At 56.4% G+C, this 10,060-nt stretch overlaps 1 protein-coding gene across 1 annotated transcript; it reads left to right on the top strand.

Moving 5' to 3' along the window:
* Positions 1 to 1,896: 1,896 nt before the first annotated feature.
* Positions 1,897 to 9,172, top strand: LOC116781301 (zinc finger protein 501-like). Its single transcript, XM_032677002.1, has 4 exons — positions 1,897 to 2,051; positions 6,929 to 7,022; positions 7,408 to 7,482; positions 7,718 to 9,172. Exons 1-4 carry the CDS (start codon positions 1,897 to 1,899, stop codon positions 8,672 to 8,674), a joined length of 1,281 nt encoding a protein of 426 aa, XP_032532893.1. The 3' UTR covers positions 8,675 to 9,172.
* The last annotated feature ends 888 nt before the right edge of the window (positions 9,173 to 10,060 follow it).

Raw genomic sequence — 10,060 nt, forward strand, 5'->3', positions numbered from 1 at the left:
CTGCAGGGTTTTCACAGGACTTTGTGTTTTGCTTTCCACACTGAGTGTCTGAGAGGTTTGTGCAATCCTCTGCAGTTACCTGCTCTAATTAGACCCCTGAGAGACACTGTCAGTTGGGACACTCTGTGGGGCTCATTAATTCTTTGAAGTAGTTCAGTTTTTAAGGGCACTTTGGCTTTTGCTTTTGACACAAAGTCTGTGACAGATTTGTGCAATCATGGCCTGCAGTGATCTTCTTCAAGGAGTCCATGAGGAGCCTGGATTGGGAATGGCCCTCAGTGGGACCCATTAATGCTTTGAGATACTTTGAGTTTCTCTTCTGACTTGGACTCGTGGAAAGGTTTGTGCAATCTCCTCTCAGAGGAGAACCTCACCTGAGGTTCAAGGACTCAGCACCAAGTGCACCGTGGGGACCACGGGGCTCCTTAAAATCAATCAAGTGCTAAGAAACCACAGCTCTGCCTTGATTTTCCTCTAGTGCAATTAATTAGGAAGTTTTCTTAAAACACAGAAATACTTCAAAGAGGTTCTAATAAACATGCATTCTTATTTTCAAGGGTGTAGTTTATTACTTTTCTCCTTTGAGAAGAGTTGATTGCAGCTTTCTCTGATTGATATTGATCCAGGGTCTCTCCTAAGGAGGTTTGGACTGGTGGAAGCTTTCCCTTGAGGTCTGACACAGTGTGGACAACCTTGCTCCACATTTCCCAACCCCATCCTGTCTCTGTTCAGTCTCCTGGGTCCTGCTTTGCTCACAGAACTGGCTGCACCCAGCAAAGAGGGGTTTTTCTTCTTTTTTGCCGCAATCTGAAGCCCATAAGGTTCACCTTTGGTAACAGACCCTCCTCAGCTGTGAGCCAAGTCCCCACTGCTCACTGTCCCAACCTCCCCACAGTGAGGTTCAGCTCCCCCAAGGTAAAACCATGGGAGAAATGTTTTAGACACCCAGGAAGTGAAATAATGAACAGGAATAAAGAGTTGGTACTGGGGGGACACTTGGGGATCCTGAGGGGCACTTATGGGCAGTTTTTGGGGGGGACATTTAGGGGAACACTTGGGCATCCAGGGGGGCGCTTTGAGGTCGGGGGCCGTGCTGGGGCTGGATGCCTGAAGAATGGACACACAGCCCTGGAACCGTTGGGTATCCTGGATAATTGAAGTGCCTCTAACGGAAGGTGCAGGGCCTGCCTGCCCTTCCTGAGCACCAGCTCCATCTCCTGCTCCTGTCCAGCAGCTTTCCAGAAATCCAGGGCTGGGTGTGGATTGAATGCTTTGGCAAGGGATAGGATAAAGTTGCTTGGCTTCCACCCTTGGTGTCTCAGTGTTTGTGATCTTGAGAATCCTCACGAGCCTGAAACAATGGCAGATTATCTGTTCTCATAAGATGTGTACCTGGAGATTTTTTGGATCTGTGTTTAAGTCTTCCTTGAAAATACAACTGATAGAGAACAACGGAAAAAAAAAAAAAAAAAAAAAAAAAAAAAGAAAAAAAAAAAAAAAAAAAAAAAAAAAAAAAAAAAAAAAAAAAAAAAAAAAAAAAAAAAAAAAAAAAACAAAAAAAAAAAAAAAAAAAAAAAAAAAAAAAAAAAAAAAAAAAAAAAAAAAAAAAAAGAAAAAGGAAAAAAAAAAAAGAAAAAAAAAAAAAAAAAAAGAAAAAAAGAAGGAAAAAGAAAAAAGAGAAAAAGGAGAAAAAAAAAAAAAGACAAAAAGGAAAAAATGAAAAATAATTAAAAAAAAAAAAGAAAAAAGAGGAAAAAGAAAAAGGGGGAAAAAAAAGGGAAAAAAAAGGCAGGAAAAAAAGAAAGAAAAAGGAAAGAAGAGAAAAAAGAAAAGACAGAAAAAGAAAGAAAACCGAAAAACGTATTATCCTCACTCCGCTCACGTGCAATGGCCGCTATGACCCGCCGCAAGGACTACAACTCCCGTGGTGCCCCGCGCGGGACGCAGGCGCGGCGGCGGGTTTGCGGGGGCGTGCCGCGCGCTGATTGGCTACGGCGGTGTTCTCTAAAGGTGGTGCGCGCGCAGAGCGCCGTGTTGACTTCCGGGAATCGGTGATGGCGGCGGGTCCGCATTGTGCTGTGTGAGCTGGCGGGGGGTGCGGGAGAGCGGGGCTCTGGATGGAAAGGCTGGAGGGCTCGGGAGGGTTTAGCGGGGGGGATCGGGGGTTCCCGAGGGTCAGAGCGCAGGGCATTGGAACCCTCTCGGAGGCCGCGGGGCCCGGGAGGCCTCCCAAGAACCCGGATGTTCGATTCGATTACGAGAAAGTCCCTCGGGAAAAAAATTCAAAACTACCCAACCAAAAAAAGAACCCTCAAAAAGGAAAAGTGATAAACAGGTGAAGGAAAAAACTGCAAGGGCCAGGATGATTTTTATTGCTTTGCTTCAGTTTTTCCTTGGTTTCCTCCTTCTCAGACTCTTTGCTCCCTTCCTTTAGAGGAAGCTTTTCTGCTGTTCTGTGGTTTTGGGATCCCTGAGGGGGTTTTGTGGCCCCTGATGGGCTTTTAGGGGTCCCTGAGGAGGTTTTGGGGGCTCTGTGAGGGGATTTGGTGTTGCGAAGGGACTTAGGGGGGAGGTTAAAGGTCCCTGAAGGGGTTTGGGAATCCCTGAGGGAGTTTTGGAGTCTCCGAGGGAATTGGAGGTCCCGGAGGGCTTAGGGGGTGTCTTTGAAGGAGTTTTGGGGGTTTCTAGTAGGATTTTGGGAGTCTCAGATGGTTTTGAGGGTCCCTGAGGGGGTTTTTGGGGTCCCTGAAAGGGCCTGGGGGGTCCCAGGTGGGTTTTGCAGGTCACTGAGAGGGTTTAGCAGGTCCAGGGGTGGGGGGGGTGGATGAGGTCTCTGAGGGGATTTGTGGGGTCCTTAAAGAGGTTTCGATGGGTCCAGGGGTGGATTTCTGAGGAGATTTCGAGGGGTTTGAGGGGATTTTATGGGGCCTCTATGTCAGCAGACCGACCCCAGGGAAAGGGGATCCCAATTCCCCCCCGAACCTCAGAGACCCCAAAACTCAGCACACAGAGACCTTACAAAGAGGAGGGCCCGGGGGTCCCCTAAAGCCCAGCAGTGGAGTTTAGGGGGTCCCCAGCCCCCAGGGGAGGGGTCCTGGGGGTGCACCAAAGGTCCAGGGGGCAGATGTACCACATCCAGGTAAGGGGATCCCAATGCCCCCAGTATATCCCAGTGACCTACCAGTGACCCTCAGTATGGCCCAGTACCCCCCCAGCGACCACTCAGTGTATCCCAATGAACACCCAGTAACCCCCAGTATGGCCCAGTAACCTCCCACTGTCTCCCCGTGTGTCCTGGTGAGCATCCAGGAACTTCCCAGTTCTCTGCCAGTGACCCCCAGTGTGCCCCAGTTCCCCCAGTCCCTCCCAGTGCCCTCCCAGCGTCCCTCAGTAACCCCTCCAGTCCCTCCCAGTGCCCCCTGGTTCCCCCCAGTGTGTCCCAGTATCCCCCAGTAATGACCCAGTGCCCTGCAAAGCCCCCCAGGTGTCCCCAGTGTGTCCCCAGATGCCCTTGGCCTTTCTGTGACCATCCGGGGGGAGCATTTCTGGGGTCAAGGGTCCAGGGAAGGCTTCTGGGGTGAGATGGAGGGTTGGGGACATCAGGGATGGGGTTTGGCAACAGTGGAATTAGGGGTGTCAGGGGGGGAATTGGGGCCATGGCGACACCCTGGAGACATGGGAGACACCAGGGGGGTCTTGGGGTGTCAAGAGGGGAATTGGAGACACCAGGAAGGTCTTGGGAACACCAGGGGGGTCTCAGGACTCACCTGCTCGTGGTGCAGCTCCTCTTCTCCCTCCACAGATCCTCTTGACCCCCCAAGACTCCTTTTAACTCACCCATATACAACCAAAGCCCACCAAAATCACCCAAATCCCCATCCAACCCCCCCCTAGATCCTGCCAGCCCCACCCCCAAATCCCTTCCAAGCCCCCTCAAAAAGGGATCACCCAGCACCCTGGGACAGGAACACAGTGGGCTGTACTGGGGGCACTGGGCTGTACTGGGAGGGCACTGGAGGGGCTCAGGTGTTCCACAACAATGTGGCCCAGCTCCAGGAGAGATCTGGGGAGCAGTGAGGAGGTACTGGTCTGTCCTGGTTTGTACCCCCCATCCCCAAAGCCCCTCCCCAGCTCCCCCAGGACCCTCCCGCACCCCAAAGCCCCCCAGGTCCCCCCAGGCCCCTGACTTGGTCCTGCTGCCCCTTGAGCATCTGCAGCTCCTGCAGAACCAGGCATTTCATCAGCAAATGTGCAGGTGCACCAAGCTGGGGCTGTGTTGATGTGCTGGAAGGCAGGAGGGCTCTGCAGAGGGACCTGGCCAAGCTGGATCCATGGGCTGATTTCCAAGGGATGAGGTTCAAGCAGGCCAAGGGCCGGGTCCTGCCCTTTGGCCACAAGAAGCCCCGTCAGCCCCCCGGGCTGGGGCCAGAGTGTCTGGAGAGCAGGGAGGCAGAAAGGGAGCTGGGAGTGGGGATGGACAGGAAGCTGAAGAGGAGGCAGAGTGTGGCCAGGTGGCCAAGAGGGCCAATGGATGGTGGCCTGTCTGAGGAAGAGTGTGTCAGCAGGAGCAGGGAAGTGATTGTTGGGCTGGACTGAGCTCTGGTGAGGCCACCCCTGGAGTGCTGTGTCCAGCTCTGGCCCCTGAGCTGAGGAAGGCCCTGGAGGGGCTGGAGCAGGTGCAGAGAAGAGCAGCGAGGCTGGGGAAGGGAGTAGTGGAGCACAAGTGGTGTGAGGAGAGGCCTGGGGGAGCTGGGGGTGTTGAGGCTGGAGAAGAGAGGCTCAGGGGAGACCTCCTGACTGTCTGCAAGTCCCCTGCAGGAGGTTGGAGCCAGGTGGGGGTGGGGCTCTTGTGCCAGGCAGCAGCTGTAGGACAAGAGGGCTGGGTCTTGAGCTGTGCCAGGGGAGGTTTAGGTTGGATATTAGGAAGGAATTTTTTGCCAAGAGAGTAATCAGGCATTGGAATGGGCTGGGCAGGGATGGGGGTGGAGTCCCGTCCCTGGAGGTGTTGAAGGTGAGAGTGGATGTGGCTCAGTGCCATGGTCTGGGAAGACCGGCGAGGTGGATCAAGGGTTGGACTTGATGGTCTCAGAGGTCTTTTCCAACGTGGCTGATTCTGTGATTCTCTGATTCCCATTCCTATGGCAGCACATGCTTGAGGCTCCATCCCCAGGGTGATGGAGATATCTGTCCATATCTATCTCCAAGGTTAGTCTGTGAATGTGTGGTGTTAGAAAAGCAGGCTAAGTTCTGGGCTGGTTGTAGAAGGAGAAAGAAGCCCCCAGGCCAGTGCAAGCAGGCAGCCCTCAGCTTGCACCTCATGTCCCCTCCCTGCAGGTTCCTGTCCTTGAGCCCAGGCCCTGAGGTGAGGCTGAGAAGTGGCGCGGAGGTGAGCCAGAGCTGTCCCTGAGGTGAGGCCTGAGAATAAGTGCAAGGCAGAGGTGCTGCTGAGGAAGGAGAGCCCCGTGGTGGGGAAGGCACAAAGCTGTGTTTGCCCATCCCCAAGAAGGTGCTGTGTCCATCCCCTGTGTGCCAGGTGAGCTGGGGCTTTGCTGCAGAGCTGCGGGCGCTGATTTGAGCGGCTGCAAGTGCTGAGATGGTGGGCACCCAGGAACACAAACTGTGCCTGGCCACGGAGCCTGCAAGGAGGAGCAGAGACAGCCCTGGCAGTGTGGGGGGCCAGGTTGTCCCTGTGCCTTCCCCTGCAGGCCCTGGCTGTCCCTGCTGGGCCCCTGTCCATCCCCATCAGGTCCCTGCCCGTCCCCCCAGGGCTGAGCTCCTCCCAGGAAGTGCCGTGGAGCTGAAGCTGCTGCCATCCCCCCCCTGCAGCCGCTGCCCCAGCCAAGGGAGCAGCAAAGGCAGGCCAGGAGCAGAGGCAGCAGCAGGGGAGCCCTGGAGGGGCCGGGGAAGCTCTTGTGTGGGTCAGGAAAGAGGCGCTGGGCATGAGGCCGGGGCTGCTGCTGAGCAGGACCAGCCCTCACATCCCCCCAGCAACGCCGGCTGCCCGGGGGGCTCGGGAGGGACCCCCAGCCCGTGTGCCCCACACTGAGGCTGGCAGAGAGGAGAGCCAAGGGACAGGGATGTGGCAGGGCAACGGGTGAGGGACAGGCAGGGCCATTGCAGGGCCACGGTGAGGGCACAGCCGTGGCAGCAGAGCTGCCCAGGGCCGGGGGCAGCCGGGGGTGTTGGTACCAACCAGTGCTGGGGCTGAGCAGAGTATGAGGCCTCTTGCAGAGCCCTGGAGCAGCCTCCCACTTGCCAGCCCTGCCCTGGTGAGCTGACACTGTCCCCTCCCTACAGGACACCTCCCCCCAGAATCTTTGTGGTGGCCTTTTGTGTCTATTCCTGGTTGCTGATTCCTGCTGGGGACGTGAGGGACCCTCTGCAATCCCATCCATGGGGCACAGTCTTCTCTCCAGAGCTTGACTCACTGCAGACTTTGCAGGGAAATCTGTGCTGGCAGCCCGAGTATGTCCCGACCCCCCCATGCTCCCCCCAGGATATTTGGGATGAGTTCCCCTTCCAGGCACCCGTGGGATGGGGTGGTGATTGTTCTCCTGCTGTTGCTGTTTCTGCTCCACCATTGGAGGCTCTTAGGGGTGGGCAGGAAGGGGTGTTTTTTGGGGTGCCGGGCGGGTTGGGTGCAGAGCCCCGGCTGTGGGCAGGGGATGCGGGTCCCCCCCCGTGGTGGGGGTTGGTTGTTGCTGGGTCAGGCCCTGCCGGCTCCATTGTCAGCCCGGTGCCGGAGGGGGGGACACAGTGGGTTTGGGACCCCCCCGGGAGTGCTGGGGGTGGGTGTGGAGCCCGGGAGCTGCCAAGTGTGGAGGGCAGAGCGGGGAGATTCCGAAGCTGGGGACCCCCAGCAGCCTGGAGGGGGGGAGCACGGAGAGGGAGGAGCCCCAGGAACCTGAAACGGGGGGGTGTGGAGAAGGGGAAGCCTGGACAATGGGGACCCCTGGGATCCCTGGGACAACAAGGTGGAGAACCTGGAGAAGGGGAGTGTCTCTGAACGTGGCACCCTGAAGGTGAGAGAGGAGAAGGGACCCTTGGGACCCCCCAACACTCCAGCATCCCTAAATGGACCCCGAGCATCCCAGACAGGGGAGACCCTCTGAACCCCAGAAGGGAGAGATCAGAGAGGGGGAATTTCTAGGAGAGATATTTGGGGCTAACCTTCATATTTTGGAGTATTATTATCTGAATCTCAAATATTTGCAGTTTGGGGGGGCAAGGGTCCTTCTTTCTATTTCTGAGGTTTTTTTGCCTGAATCTCAGTGGTTGGTTTTTCTGGGTTGAATCTTGGTGTTTGGAGGTTTTATGGACACAGGATGCCCAGTGAGTTCTAGAGATGGACTTGGGCAGGAGGAACCCCTAAGCCAACGTGCTCAGTCCTTGTTTTCCCTCCATCAGGATTTTCCTTCCAAAGCTTGGCCAGATGAAGGGAGGCTGCGAGGAGAGGAAGATGCCCTTGGGCCCCCCCGGCAGGTGAGGAGGAAGTCAGTGGCCCTTTGGGCCGGTGTTGTGCTGGCTCTGTCAGCCGAGCATGGCCCCGGCTGCAGGACAACCCCGCTGCCGCCGCCGTCCTGCCGGGGCCGGAGTTGGGGGAATGTCCTTGGCCTTCCCTGTGGGCTGGAGGCAAATCCCCTCCCTGTCCTTGTTGCTTCCTGCCCCAGGCCCCGAGCTGAGGACGGAGAGCCCAGAGGACAAATCCCCCCTTGAGACCCTGGTGGGAGAGGCCGTTTTGAAGGGCTCCCCGGCGCAGGAAGGCAGTGGGGAGGAAAAGGGCCGGAGATGCCCCCGCAGGAGGGGCTGCAAAGCCAACCCAGGGGGCTGTGAGGAGGAAAGAACCAGCCTGTGTCGGGAAGGCGACTGGAGCTTGAGGCAGAGCTCTGAGCTGGTGGTCCCTGAGCAGCCTCCCAGCAGGGAGAAGCCCTTCAGGTGCATGGAGTGTGGGAAGAGCTTCAGGAAGAGCAGCAACCTCTTCACCCACCAGCACATCCACAACCCTAACCCCTACACCTGTGGGGAATGTGGGAAGAGCTTCAGGGGCAGCTCCAACCTGATCAGACACCAGCATATCCACACTGGGGAGTGGCCCTACAAGTGTGGGGAATGTGGGAAGAGCTTCAGGGAGAGCTCCAGCCTGATCCGACACCAGATGATCCACACTGGGGAGCGGCCCTACACATGTGGGGAATGTGGGAAGAGTTTCAGGGAGAACTTCATCCTGATCCGACACCAGCGCATCCACACTGGAGAACAGCCCTACATGTGTTGGAAATGTGGGAAGAGCTTCAACTGCAGGTCCAACCTCGTCACCCACCAGCGCATCCACACTGGGGAACAACCCTACAAATGCTTGGAATGTGGGAAGAGCTTCAGGCAGAACTCCCACCTGATCCGCCACCATCGCATCCACACCGGGGAACGGCCCTACAAGTGCTTGGAATGTGGGAAGAGGTTTCCAACCAGCTCACATCTCCTCAGGCATGAGCAGACACACACGGATGAGAAGCCCTTCCGCTGCACCGACTGCGGGAAGGGCTTTAAGGAGAACTCCAACCTCATCATCCACCGGCGCATCCACACCGGGGAGAGGCCCTACAAGTGTGAGGAGTGTGGCAAGAGCTTCACCCAGAGCGGTAACTTGACCTCACACCAACGGACCCACCAGTAAGGGCCCCCTACGAGTGCCCCGACTGCGGGAAGAACTTCGACCACTGCTTCCACCCTGAATACACCCCCTGATGGGGAGGCAACCCCTGGAGTCCAGTGACTGTCAGTCCATCCCTTTCGACCACAAAGGCCCAGTCCCCTTTCCCAGGGGCAGCTTCTTCCAACAGAACCCTTCTTGCAGGGTGTGTGGAGATTCCTGCCTTGGCTGGGGACCCCCCAAGGTCACTGCTGGAGGTTGAGAGCAGAGATCTTCCCACGAGCGTTGGTCTGGGGGAGTTCCATCCATCTCTAATTAAGAATTATTGCTTTTGTGCCAACTTGAGTAGAATTGCTTCAACAATTGTTTTACTGTAGAGCACTGTCCTATCTTATCCTGTACTCCTGGTAGTTTTAGTGTTTCTCTTGTGCAGTCAATAATTCTGATGAAGATGTTTTGTCTGATCATTTGTATCCCTAAATAATTCATTTCTACCAATAGATTTTATTTGCCATCATTAAAACCTGGGGGACAAAAGTGCTTCAGTCACACCTCTGTAATTCCTCTAAACTGAACTGTTGGCATAATCCAAGGCTGGGATTGGATCCAGCAGCCCCCAGCACCCCACAGGAAGTTGGGAACTCAGGGGGCCACCCCCCTTTACCAACCTCCCTGTGCCCAAAGACCCCCATGGGGACTGTCAGACCTGCCAGACCCACCCCCCCTTTTCCACCCTTCTCTCCCTGTTCCCTCCCACTTTTCCATGGTCCCTCAATCCCCAGCCTGCCCAGGATCTGCCCCACTCTTCTGACCTCTCCCATCCTATTCCCATCAGCCCCCAAACTACAGTGCCCTGCCCCCCTGCACTTTTGAGGGTCCCAATCCCCTCCCACTCAGTTTGGGGTCCCACCACCCCTTTTCTCCACTCTGATCCCCCTTTTACCACCGACCGCCCCTTCCCACCCCCCACTCACCAAGAGCTCCTCCCCCACAGCAGGGGGGCTCCCAGCACCACCAGTGCCCAGCGAAGCCCCAAAAAAAGGGATTTGGTGGGGACCCTGGGTGGGCTTTGAGTGTGTCTGGGGGTCCTTGAGGGGCTGTGGGGAGGTTTTGGAGGTTTCCCAGCACCTTTTGGTGTGCACTGGGTGCCCATTGAGGGGCAGGTGCCCTCTCAAAGCCCCTCCAGGGTGGGTTGACATTGGGGGAACACAGGGGGGTCCCAATTCCTCATCGATCGTAGGGCTGGTTCTGCCCCCCCAAACTCGGTTCCACCCCTTGGGATTCCCCCACTGCCCCCGAATAACCAAGACTGGGGAGAACTGAGAAGCTTTCCTGGGGTCACTGGGAGCAGCCGGGCAGAGGCAGAGTGACAGCAGGGGAGGGGGGGGACACACGACCCCCCCACAATCC

The sequence above is a fragment of the Chiroxiphia lanceolata genome (assembly GCF_009829145.1).
Source record: "Chiroxiphia lanceolata isolate bChiLan1 chromosome W unlocalized genomic scaffold, bChiLan1.pri scaffold_40_arrow_ctg1, whole genome shotgun sequence".
NCBI classification, from domain to species: Eukaryota; Metazoa; Chordata; class Aves; order Passeriformes; family Pipridae; genus Chiroxiphia; species Chiroxiphia lanceolata.

What these genes read in the sequence shown, in the direction of transcription:
- LOC116781301 (XM_032677002.1), top strand. Translation starts at nt 1,897, where the DNA reads ATGACCCGCCGCAAGGACTACAACTCCCGTGGTGCCCCGCGCGGGACG. An exon ending in GTGTTGACTTCCGGGAATCG is followed by an intron (nt 2,052 to 6,928) that starts GTGATGGCGGCG and finishes GGTGTGGAGAAG; the next exon opens with GGGAAGCCTGGACAATGGGG. An exon ending in CCCTTGGGCCCCCCCGGCAG is followed by an intron (nt 7,483 to 7,717) that starts GTGAGGAGGAAG and finishes TCCCCCCTTGAG; the next exon opens with ACCCTGGTGGGAGAGGCCGT.